We start from the raw sequence: 18,686 nt of genomic DNA on the forward strand, positions 1-18,686 counted from the left end.
AAAATGGTCGGATCTTTCTAATATTCCTGAAAGTGTCTCCTTCTTGATATGCAATCCTTTATCTGTACAAGAGTTAGTTATATTCTAATCAAATACTGTTGCCACATCTGAGGAAGTGCCACTCAAAGCACTCCCTTCTGTCTCAACAGAATAAAGAACTGGATTCAAAATCTTGTGGGGGAAGGAGGTGAGTAAGCACTTCTCTTCACCTGTTTTCTTGCAGAAGAGACGTAGCTACCTTTTCTCTGCTCTATCATTACTTTCATGGTAAGTGCTCGACCACGCTCCAATCATTGATTTTTTTTTCCCTTCCTATAAAACCTTCAAAACAACTTATCTAGCATTAAGCCACTGCAAAAAGCAAAAAAAACTCCCTCTGCATATCTAAAATTAAACAGAACTATCATGGACAAAGTTTCTTTTCAGAGAACTTCTCGTCGTTGGCATGCGATATTGCAGGGTTGTTTCCCAGCTAACTGCAGCATGGTCATTTTCGTAACCAATGTTAACGATTTCTTGTTGAGCCACCTATTAAAACAATCAAATTCTAATCATTTAATTCATGGTTCTTAATTCTCTAAAAAATGTTATAAATAACCAACTGACAATCTCGCTAACTCCTATCCCTGAGTGGCTTTCAGGCCTTGATAAAGTGATCCATTACTAGTTGGAATACTCGTCCCATGAAAGTTTCATGATAATGAGACCGTTTTTAATACTTGCAAGTAATCAACCTTTAAAATGATCAAAAACGTTCTATAATTGTTAAAATAGCGCTTACATCACTAAAGTTATGAGCATCATTTTTTTCCTCCCTATTCTGTTTAATATATTTTGTGCACATTGCTAGGCTGCATATTCTACTAGTAACCTGCATGTGTGTTAGATATGTGTATATCTTTATATGTTTGTATGAAAAGAATTCACTCCTAAACTAATCATTAACCACTCATTATGAATTTTGGAACATGGCAAGAGTATAGAGCTGTAATGAAGGATATATTTAGTTTAATATAGTTTTATGCAAATTTTTATATTTGTGAAAAATGATACCTCCGATTTTTGTGAAACTTTTATAATTTTTACAGTATTAAAACATCATTAAAGATCCCTCTAATTTCGGGGTTTGGAGGGGTGTGTTATAGGATTTTTAGGGAGTATAATCTGACCAAAACCTCATTTAAAAATTCAAATAAATCAGATTTGCATTTATCGTCATTAAACACCAATTAAGCAAGAGTCTCTGAATTCTCTGAATTTTTTTAATTTCTTAAGATTCCTTAACCTTAAGCCATAAATTTGATACATTTTTTAGAATCAAAATTCATGTAATGGATTTTGATTAAAATTGAAATAAGGATTCTCGGCATGGAGTTTAGTTGGATTATATCTTGAACATAATCTTTGTAAAGTAACATAAAAATGTTGTAAAATTGTTCTTTTTTGGGAATTAATTTTACTCATCCTGAGATGAGTAGCTGTGTGTGTGTGTGTATATATATATATATATATATATATATATATATATATATCAGATTTTTTTTTAAATGTAATTTCCTTGGGTGTGGAGTATAAGTCATTAAAAAAAAGTTCTTAATCTGTTTCACAATCTTTTGCAATGGATTGTAACTGTCCCCCACTGTGGCCACCTGTCACACAGGACTTTTTATTCAGTTCCACACATTTCAAGATTAACAGCTGTTTAACATTTAATGAACTATTTCGACTAAAATTCTCATTTTTGAGAAAAGTCATTACCATTCCAAGAATTCTTTGAATAGTTCTTCTGCAATGCTTTTTGTCATCACCTTTTCAATTAAAAAAATTTTTTTTTTTATATAGCATATCAACCATTTTTTGATCATTTAATACCAAAACAGATTCTAAGTAATTTGTTGTATACAATCAGTTGAAGACCTGTTATCTTACCCATAGCTGGAGAGAATTTGCAGGTTCATACCTTTCTCAGCAGTATTAGTGTGTAAGTGCGTTTACCTTTGGCAATCTTGTAACTTTCACTTACCTTATTTTTTCCTCACATTCTATGAGCTGATAAAGGGAGAAGTATTGTTGATTTCTGGGTCGAAATATACATCTTAAACTTATTGTTGGCTATTTTTTGATGTAGAAGTTCTTTTTTTACATCAAGTGGCTTCATGACTTGTCTGGGATGATTTTTCATTAAAAAATGTATATATCCATAACATATCTAGTTGGATTCAAACTCTGTATGGCTCATTCTATAATCTGTGGCAGTATTCATTATGCCAATCACTCCTCCCTCTGTTAACATTCCAAAGTAAATTATGACCTTTTCGCATTAGTTGTGGAATAGATAAGATAGACAAGGGTACTTTGCCCTTGTGTACCATGAGTTGCGTGGATCTTGTATATAAAGTAAAGTAAGTTTCTTTATTGTTCCGATAGCTTTCTTCTTAGAAAATCATTATTTGATTCTTTCTCTTCATAAGATTTTTATCATTGCTGTAGCATGTTAATAAAATGTAATGTGGTTTAACTCCTTTCAGAAAATACTTTGTTTGGATCGGAATTATTTTTCTTCTGTATAATTTACCAACTAAAAGAAGAAAAAAAAGTAGATGTCGCTCCATATTCGTCCATTTCTTTGATTTGCAATAAGCAAAAAATATTTTGGAAAGAAACTGCATAAATTTAACTCATATTAAAATGAAAATGTATGAATAGAAGGGAATAACAGAACAAAACATTTCTATAGTTACAAACTTACAAAGTATAAAAGATTGTGTGTGTAAGTTTGGACAGTTAAATTGTTTTTCTGGAGCATTGCATTGTTACGGTTGACAACTTATTGTAAATCTCTTAAAGCGGCCCAATCCTAGTTGAAGCATAGGGATGTGACAATTTCACTCGTCTTCTAAAGAGCGTATATATACATGTATCCCTTTTTTTTTTTTTTTTTTAGAAGAGGGATTGAAATTATCATATCCTTACCTTCCCACTTCTCCAATTGTTGCGTAATTGAGGATATACAATACTGTAAATTTTGCTGCTTTGACTTCAAACTTTTGGTGTCTATGTCCTGTGCTAATATATATTTGATATCTCTGAAACGATTGTACACATAACTCTTGTTGTTGTTGAATGCTTGGAGTGGATATAAATGAATCTCTTAAATTTATTTATGTGAACTATAATATATATATATATACACACACACACTAGTGGGGGGGGCGCTTTGTTCAGTTAAAATACACTTAAATATATTTTAATATGTCCAGATTTCGTATATATATTATTATAGAGTTGTGATTTCAAAAGTAAAAAACAAAAAAGTATTGGGGTGCCATCACTAGAATTGAAATCGAAAGCAAAACTGACCATTACACTGTACCAACGTGACACACATATGAACTGATTAAAAATAAACTAAAATAAATGTACAAAATGTATAACGATTTTTTTTCTTCAGTTTTTACCCTATTTTCACCTCTTAAAAACTATTTTAACCGGCTAAAGACCCATAAAAGAACGGTCCATAAAAGTCCAATCATTTGAGGTCCTTTTAGTTTTGGAAGATTGTTCTTAAAAAAAAAAAAAAAAAAAAAAAAAAATTATCAAAAATGATTTTTTTTTTTTGTCTTTAAATATTGTTTCGATAAGTTATGAATATGATTAAATCCAGAAAATACAGATTGAAGTTATTTCTGTATATGTGCATATTAAAAGCAAAAAAAAAAAAAAAAAAAAAAAAAATTGTACATTTTCAGCTCACACATTTAAAAACAGGAAAAACGGAAATGATGAAATCAACAATTATGAAATGCAAAAAAAATTTGTCGCAGAGTGCCAATTTTTTTCATTTTATCCATTTCATAATGAATTGTTCTAACTTCGAATAAGAAGTAATAAAAAGAACTCCAGCATCTACTTAATTTTTTTTATAAGATATGAAAAGAAATTGGAATCTTACAAATATCTCTACCATTCCAGTAATTATAAGAGAAACTGGACTCATAGAAAGGAATTTTCAAAACTATTTACAAATATACCCGGTGAATCAAGTGCAAGAGGAATTAAAAGAATTACGCTTAATAGGCCACAGTTAGAATCTTAAAAAGATCTCTTGGTTTTAATATATGAGACAATGGGTAAGATATCCCATTCCCACTAACAGACTGATAAGAAAAAAATAAAAACTAAGATTCATTTTATTTATTAATTTTATGGTAAAAAAGATGCTGTTTTGAAGACTTGTTAGAATAAATAAGTGTTGAAAATGTTTGTTTTCATTTAAAAAAAAGAAAGTATTTTTAATGTAAGTAAAAAAGGTGAGCAGCCATAGAATTTAATTAATTTCCTCAATTTCCACAGGGTCCTGCTAGTATATTTTTTTTCTTTTGGTGCCCCGACAAAAGGAGGGTGGAACTGTAAATTCACCCTTGTCCGTCCGTTCGTCTGGTCACACTTTTCTCAATAACTACACCTTGGAATTTTTTTGAAATTTTGCACAAACATTAAACATGATATGAGTAAAAAAAGTGACAGAACAGATTTTCCGGGAAAACTCCAGTTGCCTCCTAGGGGGTGCCTTTCAAGTTAAAATGGCTAAAATTGACACTTCTGTGTATTAAAAAAAAAAAAAAATTAATGCCTTGGATTTTTATAAAACTTTCTGAAAAGTTGTAACTGATTTCTATATAATTTTGTTTGTCTATACTTTGCGATAACTCTTGAGTGTGCCCCAGGGGCTCTTTTAGAACTACTAAAAATACTCCATTTTTGGGACTATTTTACCATATTTGTCCAAAATTTTCTATGTATGTCTATTTAGCAGTTTTGCATTGTGCTGAACTCAAATTTAAATATGTTAAGACCTTGGGAACTTTTGGGACTAAATGAGGTGGGGGGGGGCATATGATGGACTTAGTCATTTCTTTTTTTGCATGGAGCAGAACTCAAATTTACATATGTTAAGGCCTAAAACTGCACTGTTTGTTCATTTTCACTAGGATTTGACGTCACCTGAGGACTTTTCTGGTTAAGGGGGGGGGGCAATACTGAACTTAGTCATTTTTTTATGCTTTGTCCACTGTGCACTCACGGGGAACATGCATGCTTCACTCGTTTTGTTGTTCTTTTTAAATCCAATTCAAAACAAAACTACAAACATTTAAGCTAAAGATTAAAAAAAACAACTTTATACAAATTATGACCTCTGTTGTAAATGTGTGTGTATCTTTCTCTCTCTCTCTCATATATATATATATATATATATATATATATATATATATATATATATATATATAAATAAAATCTTTTATATCTATAAAAGTGAGAATGTGTGTGCTTGTGAGGACAATCCTCAACTAGATAAAAATTAAGTATATATACTTAACAAATTTTTATCTACAGACTTGAGATTTGGTATATAGGGTAGTCAAACATGTGGAAAACTTTTTAATCGATTTTCATCCACAAAAAAGGGCTGCTAAGGGGTAAAAATTGAAAAATTGTTATGTGGGAGTCATCATATTTTAATCTGTTTGCTGTTTCACGAATGCACATATGCGGCCATGAAACATGACAGCTTTATGTTAATAAGTAGGTTTGAAAACATTTTATAAAACGTGTCAAGCTGGTCTAATGGTTATCGTACTTGCCTCACTGTCTTCAGGTTTTGGTATTAATCTCAGCTCGAATCCGTTTTTTTTTTTTTTTTTTTTTTTTTTTTTTTTTTTTTTTTTAATTGTAAAAATTGAACTGTTTAGAAAAAAAAAATACTTGCATGCACATTTTTCAGTTTCTGTATTAATTAAAATATATGTATGTGCATATTACGACTGGGCAACGCCAGGTGGCCTGCTAGTATATCTATAAAAGTGAGAATGTGTGTGAGAGGACACTTCTCAACCTATATTCTAAACAAATTTTTGATCTGCAGACTTGAAATTTGGTATATACAGTATTCAGACATGTGAAAAACTTTTTAATCAGTTTTCATCGGGGGGGGGGGCTGCTAAGGGGTCAAAATTGAAAAATTGGTATGTAGAGGTCATCGGATTTTTATCTGTTTATCAACTGTTTAACGACCACGTGTGCATGAATTGTTCATATGACAGATTCCTTATGTTAAGAATAAGTAGGTTCGAAAACATTAAAGATCATGTCAAGCTGGCCTAATGGTTATCATACTTATCTCGCTGTTTTTAGGTTTTGGCTTCGATCTCAGCTCGAGTATGTTTTTTTACTTGAAAGAAGTGAACTGCTTACAAAAAAAAAAAATACTCGCATGCGCATGTCTCAGTTTCTTTATAAATCAAAATATAATATTTATGCATATTTTACGACCGGGCAATGCCAGGCGGCCTGCTAGTAACCTTGTTTGTCTGTGGGCCTCTTTTTTTATTAGCTGAAAAAAGAAATAAATAAAACATAATTGCTAAGATGTTAAAATTTTTTAAATCACTACTATATATTGGGTACAATATAATAATCAATAGAGAATTGGCTCTATAATAATAAATACGAAATCTGCATAAATTAAAATATGTTTAAGGTATTTTATGATTGGGCGGTGTGTGTTATATATGTTGTATATATGATAAGCATGATGATGTTAGAGAACTATTGCAAATTAGTCAGTTTTGTTGTAGCAATAGGAAGTGCGGTTACAGACAAAATGTCTCTGTCTGTCTGTTTATGATAAACAATAACACTATTATAGAAATGTTAAAAAAAAAAAAAATAAAGTATTGTTATAAGTATTGAATTGTTCACTTGTTTCCTTTTTAATTGGTTTACTATTTATATATATTTTTCTTTTTTTTTCTTTTTTCTTTTTCCACTTCTTACTCATTCTCATTCTTTTTCCTCTTTTTGTTCTGCCTCTCTTTATTCTTTTTCTTTTTCACTTTTTTTTTTTTTTTAAATAAACATTTCTGCAATTTTTTTTCTAATCTTGCTCCATACTTATAATAATTTTTTTTTTTTTTTTTTTATTTGTTCAGCTACAGAAAGGGCCAATTATGCCCTTGACTATCTTCAGGAAGCAGACCTTGTCAAATATGATGGGTGAGTAACGATTTATTTTGAAGAAAACTTCACTTTAAGAGCTTTACCCACCTCTCTTGATATACATTTTTCTCCTATGTTCTTATCTAATTCACGCACAAACTTTTGTTAATGCTTCAATATTATGTGACTAAACAGAAAAGTTATCAACAGCTGACTGTTTGACCTAGTCTCAGTTTTGTTTTTCAAACCACTATCAATACTAATGCATTTTTTTAAATATATATTCCTCCCTCTTAAACTAATTTGTTTACTGTACTTAATTGAATTTTATGTAAATGTATCTTTTAGAGTTCAGATTTTTTACACGGATAGACAGAACTAGAATGCTTTTCCATGAGAGTTGGATGTGAGACAAGGCCACATTTATTCTAGCCTATGGCCATTACTGAACATTACATGAGCACTCATGGCTGGTATCAAATTGCTGAGAAAAATTGCCTCAATCCTAAACAATTTAGAACATTGTTGACATATTTTTTTTTAAATTCTTTGGAATCTCTGATTTGCTGCTAAACTAAGAATATTTATAATTTGTAAGCATGTTTTTAACGTTCATAGGAATTTACAATCTGCACATTTTCCAAATTTTTCAGATTATTCCAAGTATTCTTTTGTTGTTCTCACAATGTTTTAACTGATATAACTTACGGATGTTTAAAAAAAAAAATTTTTTTTCCAAACATGAATAACGGTTATGCCATTTTGGAGAAATACCTTTATAGATTTTTTGTAATGAATAATGTCTCAGTATCTTGTCTTAACTTTTTCAGTGAAATATTTTTTATTTATTTATTTTTTTTTTTTACGAAGGAATCACCACTTATCAAGGCCCAGAGGCCACTCGAGGATAAGGGTTAAAGCGTGTACAGTGGTCAAAAGGACATTATCATAGTAATCGTTAGAAGTGTGTGAATTTGGTAAATTGGATTACTAAAGGGGAACGACTCATTAAGAACTTGTTTACGTTTGACTTGAAGACGACCATACTGTAGTCAGCTGGAAAGCAGGTAAACGGAAGAGAGTTCCAAAGGTGTGCAGTTCTAAGAAAGAAGCTTTGTTCATGGAATCTACATTTTGGTTTAGGCACAGATAAAGAGTGGGGGAAATTATTGATAGTGTTTTCAGCTAGACAAGTGTTTCTCGTGAATGTTTGGTGAGGGGAGGGTGGACCATAGATTGGAGCTCAGACGAGCACTTGCCATGAAAATAATGATAAAACAGACATGCTCGCAATCTCTCTTCTGTGAGAAAGCGGTTGCAGGGAAGAGAAAAGGCCATCCCCCACTAGGCTACAAAGTCTATTTAAACAGATACTTTATTCTAGGTTGCTGACATATGATACACTTGCACGAGAGAGAGAAAGTGAATTCTTCTTTATAAGGCAAAACTCACTCTAAACAAAATTCAATTGATTGCAATCTAATAATTGGATACTCATGTTCTCAAGAAGAGTGCTATTTGAGCCCTCACTCATGAGCATAAAATTATCACATGCATGAATTTAAGTCGATCATACACTATGGAAAACAAGATCCACTCTCTCCACTAAGAAAGTGACAACTGTTAAGAGGTGTAATGTCTGCCACCCGAAAAACATACTTAGTTACAGCTGTTGTATAATAGTTTACCTATCAAACATTTGAATCCAGTCAACCCTACTATTTAATGCATGGGTGTAGGGATAGAAAAGGAGAGATTAATTTATACGTGGATAATTGTAAATTAACTTGTGTAGGCAAAGATTTTGTGTATGTTGAGCTGATGGTTTATTGTATATTCCCCCACGGCTAGAACCATCAGGAGAGATTAGCTAGGAAAGTAAATGACAATAAAAGATCATCTAATCGATTGAATTCTGCAGACCAGTGGACGCCATAACAATTTAACTTTGAGTGGTCAGATAACAATTATGAAAGTAAGCTGAAGAAACAAGGATGACATCAGTCTCCAGTGGTCAGCTAAGGGAAAACCAGATGTATCGGCTTTCCGGGTGAACACTGCTGACAGTGAAAAATCATGGTGAGAGATGAGGAAGGGTTGCAAACAATTGAATGAGTCTTGGTTGAGATTTAGAAGGCAGAAGATAAGCTGGCTTGGTCATAGATACCAATTACAAGATCTTAACGACACACACACACACACACGTCCAACAACTGCTTGTATATCTGTTTTTTGTTTTTTAGGTTTTTTTTCATTTTTTCTTTGCTTAACTTTTCCTCTTTCCAGTATTGTTTGTGTGGGTGGTGATGGCATGTTCACTGAACTGTTGAATGGACTTCTGATGAGAACGATGAAAGACAATGGGATCCCCAATCCAAGGCATGACACAAGTCCGATCCGACCAGACTTACGAATAGGAATCATTCCAGCAGGTAAGTACGACCATTTCTTTTTTATCCCCCCCCTCCCCTGCCAGTTGCATTTCAACCCTGTTTTATACATGGAGAAAACCAAGTTGCCACCATTCTTAAAAAAAAACACACATCAAAGTTAACAATTATTATCCATATCTATTGAACTGTTTGTTCTTGTATGCAACTGGTGCAACCAGATCACACTGTCTGAAGATACTGGCTTCTAGACCTAAAATGCATTAAATATCGTTTTTTTTTGCCCCTTTTTCCTTTGTAAAACACATCATATTGTGCAAAACCAAAAACAAAAGTAACAATTTTTCACTACAAAACAACCAAACCAAGCACCAGGAATCAGCAATTTGAATATAAAGAATATGGAGATGCCATAAAATGGAACAACCAAAACGAACACCATGAATAAATATTTAAATTTATGACCAAGTTGACGCATAAAAACTTTTTTTCAGAATTACTGGATTCAGCATTAAATAACCAAAAAGGGTTGATATGCCACAAAACAGCCCAACCAAACTTGTACGCAATCTATCTGTGATCCCTTCCAGACTTAGGGCTTGCTGCATAAAATCAAAACGCATTATTTACACTTTCAAAAAGGCTAAATCAACCCAAAACTGATGGAAAAATTACTTAGTTTGATCACTGCTACCACATCTGGGCAGGAGCTGCTAAAAACAGCCTATCCTGCCTTGACAGAGTATAAAATAGACTTTGTGGTTTAGTGGGGGATGCCCTTTTCTCTTCCCTGCAACTTCTCTCCCACAGAAGAGATGTTGCGAGCCTATCTTTGTTTTATCGTTATTTCCATGGCAGGTGCTCGTCTGAGCTCCAATCTCTGGTCCCCCCCTCGCTAATCTTTCATGGTAAACACCTGTCTAGCTGAAACCACTGTCAATAATTTTCCCCACTCTTTATCTGTGCCTAAATCAAAACGTAGATTCCATGAATAAAGCTTCTTTCTTAGAACTGCATGCCTGTGGAACTCTCTACTGCTTGCCTGTTTCTCCCCTGACTTCAACATGGATGTCTTCAAGTCCAACATAAACAAATTCCTGATGAACTGCCCCCTTAAGTAATGACACTTTATCAAATCTCCAATACTAATGAATACTGCAACACTATCCCATTGATTACTGTACACCAAATAACCCTTATCCGGGCCTTGATAAATGGTGACCTCCATGTAAAAAAAAAAAAAAAAAAAAAAAAAATCTGACCAGAGGAGTAAGGGTAGACAGAAATCAATCATTGATTAGTCATTGTGTTAGCTCATCTTCAATACTAATGAATTTTAGGATATATATTCTAGTAATATAATCCTTCAAACACGGTAATGTTTAAATATATGGTTAAGTGTTAATTTTACTCGTTTGGAACTGCTTTAAAGCTTCACTGCTCACTTATTTTGCAACCAAATTTCAAAAAATTTTTGAAGTTCATCAGTCGCCTTCTCAGCTATATTTTGAAATAAAAATTTTCAATTTTCGTTCATTTAAACAAAAGTTATAATAAAATTACTGGTGTTTAAAAGTCCTCAGAATTTGTAAGGAACATGAGACGGTTTCTTCTGATTGGCTGTTAGTTAGATTTTCCGTCATCAACACCTTCATAAATCATAACGGGAATGTTGCTTGCATGCCATCTTATTTAGGTTATACAGAGAGAATTAACAAAAGTGATGCTCTTTGCCATGCTAGGGATGATTATATTTTGCTACAACATTGTCCGGTAATTCTGTTTCTCTTTTTCTTCCCCGCCCCCTTCTTTCTGTTTATTTACTTATATCTTTGATTTGATTTTTTTTTTTTTTTTTTTTTTTTTTTTTTTTTTTAGTCAATTTAAGAAGTTGGTAATAATTTTTTTTATGGATTGTTGACGACGTGTATGATATTGAACACAAAAAAGAAAATATTATTTCAAAGCACTGCCTGGAAAAATCATGGATTACATAGAAAAATGCAAGCATGAAAAGTAATATGGTTAAGATTAAATTTAGAAAAGTAAAAGGACTAGTTGCTAAAACTGGAAAAGAAAAAGACAAGATATTTTAGTAAAAAATATAATAAATTTATAACTTAAAATATTGCAGCATTTAGATTTATATATATATTATGTTAAATTGAATTTTTAAGAACATTCTTAATGCTGCAATATTTTAATTTTATAAATTTATTATATATTTTTACTAGAATATCTTTTCTTTTCCAGTTTTAACAACTAGTCCTTTTACTTTTCTAAGTTAAATCTTAACCATATTACATTTCATGCTTACATTTTTTTATGTAATTCATTATATATAAGTAACACGAGCACGTTATTTACTTATTTGTATTTTTTGGTAAAGTTTAACATTTAGAGGATGCATATATAAAGTTAGATGATTATATATATTTTGTTATACAGAATAAATCTTGAATTAATGAACTCCTCATTTTTAATATTGCAACACGGATACTAGTTGTAATATCGGTTATATTTAATTTAATTTTATGAAAAGGGGGCAAAAATTGTATGGGAGTCTCTATGAAGATCTGTTTTGTGTAAGATTTTAATGATAATTATTAGCCATCAATTAATGTTTCTCAAATGTCAGTTTATTTGGAGTATTGAAAGGGTTTTAAAGGAGCATAATATGGGTACAATTTATTTTAAAACCTAATTTTACTTTTGCAAATTTGCATTAAATTTTATCTAATCATTAGAAATCAATCAAGCAATCAAGACTTTCTGAATTTCAATTTTTTAAGATCTTTTAAACTTAAGCCTTAAATTTTAGACAATCAAAATCGTTTAATGGATTTTGATCAAAATTTGAACAAGGATTCTAGACATATCATTATATCTTGATTTTAATCCTTATATAGAAGTGGTATGAAACTTTTTTTTTTTCAATAAATGGGTATTCTATGTATGTACATATGTATAAAGTTAGGTATAAGCAAAATAATTTAACTAGCGGGACCTGTGGAAATTCCACAGCAGACTAATTCATATGTCACATATTGATGTTGGCATTCTGTAGATGTTCAGTGTAATTGGAGATGCTCTGATATTATTGTAGTCTTGTTTGTTAAAAGTATTTATCTAAGCTAGCAGGGATGCCCAGCATAGCCTGAGTACGCTTAAATATATTTTAATTCTTGCAGATTTGTATATATTATTATAGTTAATGTTCTATCAATTTTGATATATTATAAAGTTGCAATTTCAAAATATATATATATATATATATATATATATATATAGAGAGAGAGAGAGACTTGGATGCATCAGCTTAAATTGAAACCGAAACCAAAACTTATTATAACTTGTTCTCTCAGCTATAATCGAAACCAAAACTTATGAAGAATTCTTGGTAAAATTATTTATTACAAGAAATGGAAGTCCATAATAATTAAACAACTCGGATGTAAGTGTGACGCGGAAAATAACACATACACTATTGTATTAATATATAGATTATAATTATCAAGCTCCTTTAAGAATACTTAAGGATGGGCACTACTTGAGAAGTATAAACTAAAAGGCAGTCAACTAGCATTTATGTAATGTTCACAACTTCTATCATTCAAACACTCTGGATTGTCTAATGTCTGCGACCAAATTGAGCGTTTATCAGTTATTTACTTCCTTCATTCTTGCGGCAATTGATTGGTGGCATGGAGGTAAAGGCTTAGCAAATGGAGCCAAAGATGGCTTCATGGCTGGATTCGAATCTCTTGACTGGCAAAAATTGTTATCTTACACTGATGATTGAACAGGTATGAAACACTAGTGTCTGTAGGTAAAAAAAGAATAATTATTTTTTAATTATATATATATTGGTGTTGGGGTAATTAATCGGAAATTGAAAAAATCAGAACATTTAAGGTATCGGAATCAAAAAAATTTTAGCTTATCTTTCGATACCAAAAAAATGATTCTTTTAATTGTTGGTTTGCTTTTATCTAAAACTTAATTTTCAGTTGCTAGTATAATTTCCCAAAAAAAAAAAAAAAAAATTTATTGTTTATTGAAATGAGTATTATTTATTCATTTATTCATTGCGGACTATTATCCCCCACTTTTAGATGTTGGTTCACGATGTTTCAGCCAACTATTCATCTGTGGTGAGACGAAAAACAACTATGGAAGGCACTAATTGCCGAGAATGCAGTTAGGAGATTCGGAGTTCCTATCCTGTCGCGGTTACCACCTGCAACGTCATGAAGCAGCAGCTAAAAGATGAAGATAATAGTCTGCAATAAATTAATGAAATATTTATTGCCTTTAAGTAAAACTAAAATGTAGAGCTCACCTCCACCACAAGTGTATTCTTACATTCCAGAAAATATGTGCGCGTATTATGTTTTTTAACGCCTCACCACCACCACCAATCTATAGCTTAATATTTAGAGTTTAAGGGAATCGGAATCAGTAATTGTATCAGAATCTGGAATTAAGAACAAAATCGGTAATTGTATCCGAATTGGAAAAATATATGAATCGTCACATCACTAACATAAAAGATTGTTGTGCTAAATGAATAATTGTATTAATAATTTTATTTCCAGGCTCTACTGACACTGTGGTATTTTCTACTGTGGGTACAAATGACCCTGTCACATCTGCTCTACATATCATATTAGGTAAGTGTGCAGCAACAGGTAATGCTGTTCGGGGTCAGAAGTTGGCAATATTTAGGAGAGCTAAAGACAGATTTTCTATTAGTCGACTCACCCACCTCTCATTTGTGAAAACCATATTTTTATTGCATTTATTATAATCCTGACAATGCAATAGACTTTATTCATTTAAAAATATTTTTTTTTTTTTTTTTTTTACAATTCTACCTTGCAACTGTACATGAATCATAATAAGATAGAATGGTATTATCTTTGGATTTAAGCAAAGCATTTGATGCAGTAATTTATTATTTACTAGTGGAAAAAAAAAATGTTTTGAATTTTTTTTTTTTTTTTAGTTCAGACATTGGATGAAACAGTGTGACAATAACATCCAAGATAAGAACAGTAATCCATTAATCCAAGATATTATCAATGAAAGAGTTTGATGTTTCAAACACAACTAGCATTTCTGCCTGGCATTGCCTGGGTGTTTGGAGGTGTATGTTGAGCAAAAAAAAAAAATGTGTTATTAGGAAGGCAGGCTCGAACCTGTACTGTGAAGGATGGAAAAGAACGGGAAAAAAACCCTGACATCTTGCTGTTACGACCACCATCAAGCCAGAAGTGACGTAGGTTTAAATTAAGGCTAGACAATCGAAATGGAGAGGATGACTTTCGAAAATATTGGCGAAAAAAGCGAGTCCTCCTTGTAGAAGTGCTCAGTTGAGAGTGAAGAAATGAATGTTTTTAGCCAATTTTTCGGTATTTGTCGTCTGAAGGGTCGAGCTTCAAAACTATACTTATCTTGTGAAAATCCATCGCCTCTGTTGAAAGTTTTAGGCAGACATGCAAACATACATACATACATACATTTATATATTGGTTGCTCAAATTTTCGACCCTAACCGATTAAAAAGCTTGCTCTATCTCTGAATACCCTTTATGTAAAATTTCAAATATTTAGACCAGAAATTGTCAGTAATTTGGTAGACTGCAGAGGTCAAATTAAAAAAAATTTTGACCCCTATTATGACCCCTTAATATTTGTTTTGGGCTCAAATCAAGTTATTAGGTTAGATCCATGTCCAAGTAACCTATATCTAAAATTTCAAGCGTTTATACCCAAAATTGGCAGAAGAGTTTAGTAGAGTTCTCAAAGGTCAAATTGTTGAACTTTGACCCCTTAACAGCCAAATTTCTGGCCGAAAATGGATTACAAAGATTTTCCCAAATCTCAATACCCTGTATATCAAATTTCGAGTCTGTAGATTGAAAATTGACAGTTATTGTGTAAGAAATGTATACAGGCAGACAGACACCCACCCACCCACGCACTTTCACTTTTATAGATATATAGATTGTATTTTATATATATAAGTGAGAATAACCAAGAATGTGATTAGCTAACTAGCAAATTTAACACCACGTGAATATATAAAAAGCGTGGTAATAGCAATTTTATGCAATAGTCTGACAAATCCTCACAAAGATGAAACAAAATCCTCTATAGCTTAATCGACAGTTATTTCATAACTTGCTAATATATATATATATATATATATGAACAAATGATTAATAAAATATGTTAAAAGACATCTTGAAAAAGAGTTAAAAACATATTTAATTTTAAAAAAGGAAGCACAAGATAAGTGGATAGTCCTTATCCACTTATCTTGTGCTTCCTTTTTTAAAATTAAATATGTTTTTAACTCTTTTTCAAGATGTCTTTTAACATATTTTATTAATCATTTGTTCATATTATAAGCTCTATTTCCTTTTCGGTTTTATTGAGCTTTTTATATCTGGCTGAGTTTATTTTACTTGTAAATATTAACTCTTTAATATTTATAATATATTTTAAGTTTACCATTTTGATTACCTTAGTAAACTTATTGTAACTTTTATTTTATTATATATATATATATACACACACACACACACACACACATATATACATACTGAGTCAGCACTTACTATGGTCAAAGACCATTTAAAGATAAAGATTAATAGATTAATAGTTGAATGATGAATAAATACCACGAGGAGATCCAAAATCTTCAAATATTACTCGCTCAAAACACAGCCGACCCAGAAAATAGTAATTTTTCCACCTTCATCAGAAATATTTCTCATGGAATTCGAGGACTAAAGGACAAAATATGGAGAAGGGGGTGTTAAGGTCAACCGTTTGCTTTCCGTAAGTATTGTGAGTTTTTGACTGACAAAGCTATGAAGATGAAACTCTTACTGAACAGTGTAAAACCTAATCTAAACATGCACCCTCCTCTGCTTATTAGCTTATGTGCTGACACATTTGTCTTTTGATATAATTTATTGCAAAGAATTTTCCTTTCTTCTCCTGTGTACTTAAATCAAATGGAACTTCCATAAACATTTCTTTCCAAGAAATGTCTGTGGGACTGCTTCCCAAACCAATTACAGCATGGTCGCTTTTGGTGTATATTTTCTTTCTGTCACTGTTATGAACATCATGAAGATATTTTGATTCTTCTTTGTTATTGTAGTGAAATTCGAAAATTGAAATATTGAATTTCAAGTGAAACCGATGGTATCTATTGAATTGTCATGTCGCACTAATGAACATATCCAAAAATTATGAAAAGCAATAAGGTAGAAAAATAATTAATGAAAATTATTTTTTGACGACAATTAGAGTAAATTGAGTTTTGCAAAGAAAAAAAAACCAGATAATTATAATTGTAACAAAAGGGAGGTAAATATTTTCTGAAAACTGAAAATCTTTGGCCAATTTAGCAAAACATAATTTTCGCTAATTGTCTTACATTTTTTAAGGTGAAAAAGTTGTGTGAATAATTCTCCGGCAGGCAAGGGAGATAATCCTTGATTTTTAAATGAAAAGTTCACCATTTTTAAACATTATTTGAGGAGGTAATTGACTGACTTACTTAAAATACTTAGCACATCATCTACTGGATCATTTTTTTTTTTTATAATTTTTGGAATTTATACCAATTTCGCTATGACATGGAAGTATGAAATAATGTTTTCACCGGAAATGCATTTACAAAATCACCAATGTAAACAAATACTCTTTTTTCTTTTCCAGTATTAAATAATGTCTGGTTTTATTTTCCACAGGTGACTCAATGTGTATAGACTGCTGTTCCATTTCACAGCGGGACCAATTGTTGCGCTACAGCGTCTCTCTTATTGGTTATGGTTATTATGGAGACGTGCTTGCTGACAGTGAGAAGTTACGATGGATGGGGACAACACGTTACCATTGGGCTGGTACGTATTATTGCATCAGCATCCATTGTTTTTGGCACTTGAATAACAAATTCAAAAATGTAATTTCTTTTTCGTACTGATGTAGGATGGTGGAGGGGAAAGATTGCTGACTACTGTGCAAGCGGTTGGGTTTCAAATCTTAGTTTGAAGCCCTAATTAATGTTTAGCTGCACTAAAGCAGTGGCGGCACACTATTGAGTTTATTTAAATTTTTGTGGCACACCCATCATGAGTTTTTCTTCTCCCAAACCTTCTTGCAATAAAGTAAAAAAACAAAAAAAACAAAAAAAAAAAAAAAAACGAAGATTATATAAGAATTTTTATTCACATACTTAACGTATCCTGTATTCAATAGCTGGTATAAAATAATAATGGTGAATGTCAGTGAGACAGTTGTGCCTGGTGTTTTTTTAACTACTGCTGCAATCTGTGGGTGAATGTAGGAGAGAGACACAACTCTTTTTCAATATTCTTTTTTGTTTTTATTTTAATGTTTTTTAGGTAAGACATTCCCAGTTCACACACACATATATATATATATATATATGAAGTTGAGAATTACAGAGAAGTACATTACTTAGAGTTGTTTAATTAAACAAAATAAAATTAAATGGCTTCTAATTATTATCTCTTCACAGAACACCAATAATCATTCCACAGCACATTACTGTGGTTGGGAACCACTGCTCTAAGGGATCAGTTATATAATTAGGACGAAAACATCGTTTCACTGGAATAATTAACCTTAAGGATTATCTGTTCATATATGAATTTAATTGCATTGAAATATTTAAATGACTCGTATAGCACTAAAAACAGAAATGAAAAGATTAGTTATAATATAGAAATTACATTTTGAGTTTTGGTTTGCTGTTCTTCTATGTCCATTTTTTTTCTTTTTTTTTTTTTCTTTTTTTTTTTCTTTTTTTTTTTTTCTTTTTTTTCTTTTTTTTTTTTTCTTTTTTTTTTCTTTTTTTTTTTTTTCATGTATTCCATCAAAATCTGTACAGTATTTTCATCATCATAGTTAAGAACCTGATACATCTCTATAGTACTCATTTTAAAAAGTTTTTTCTTTAATATCAAATCTGAAATCTGAATTTTTATATTTTGAATGTGCTCAATCTTCCTTATTAAGGATTTTCCAGTTTTTATTTTATTTATGAGTCTTTCATGTTAAGACATTCCCAGGTACGAAGTTGAGAATTTGAGTGTTGTCATCATGATTAAGAAAGTAATAATTCCATGGCACATTAGTTGGGAACCACTGCACTAAAGAGTCATGATGCAGAAATACTTTAGTTTTCTTTTATCGGATTCTTTTGTTTAGAAATTTAGGAGTTAGTTTAAAAAAAAAAAAACCCAAACTTTAAAA

The 18,686-nt window shown here is 31.3% G+C and overlaps 1 protein-coding gene across 2 annotated transcripts in view; it reads left to right on the forward strand.

The window, feature by feature from the left end:
* The window catches only part of LOC145293360 (ceramide kinase-like), a 125,971-nt gene that overhangs the window by 66,519 nt on the left and 40,766 nt on the right, over window positions 1–18,686 (forward strand). For both annotated transcript variants that reach the window (XM_080140000.1, XM_080140004.1), the window contains exons 4-7: window positions 6,990–7,053; window positions 9,283–9,428; window positions 13,985–14,059; window positions 17,159–17,311. In XM_080140000.1, coding sequence (XP_079996126.1) covers window positions 6,990–7,053; window positions 9,283–9,428; window positions 13,985–14,059; window positions 17,159–17,311 — 438 coding nt within the window. The remainder of the gene's footprint in view (window positions 1–6,989; window positions 7,054–9,282; window positions 9,429–13,984; window positions 14,060–17,158; window positions 17,312–18,686) is intronic.

This window comes from Euprymna scolopes, chromosome 2, assembly GCF_053919585.1.
Source record: "Euprymna scolopes isolate OS-2025 chromosome 2, ASM5391958v1, whole genome shotgun sequence".
Lineage (NCBI taxonomy): Eukaryota > Metazoa > Mollusca > Cephalopoda > Sepiida > Sepiolidae > Euprymna > Euprymna scolopes.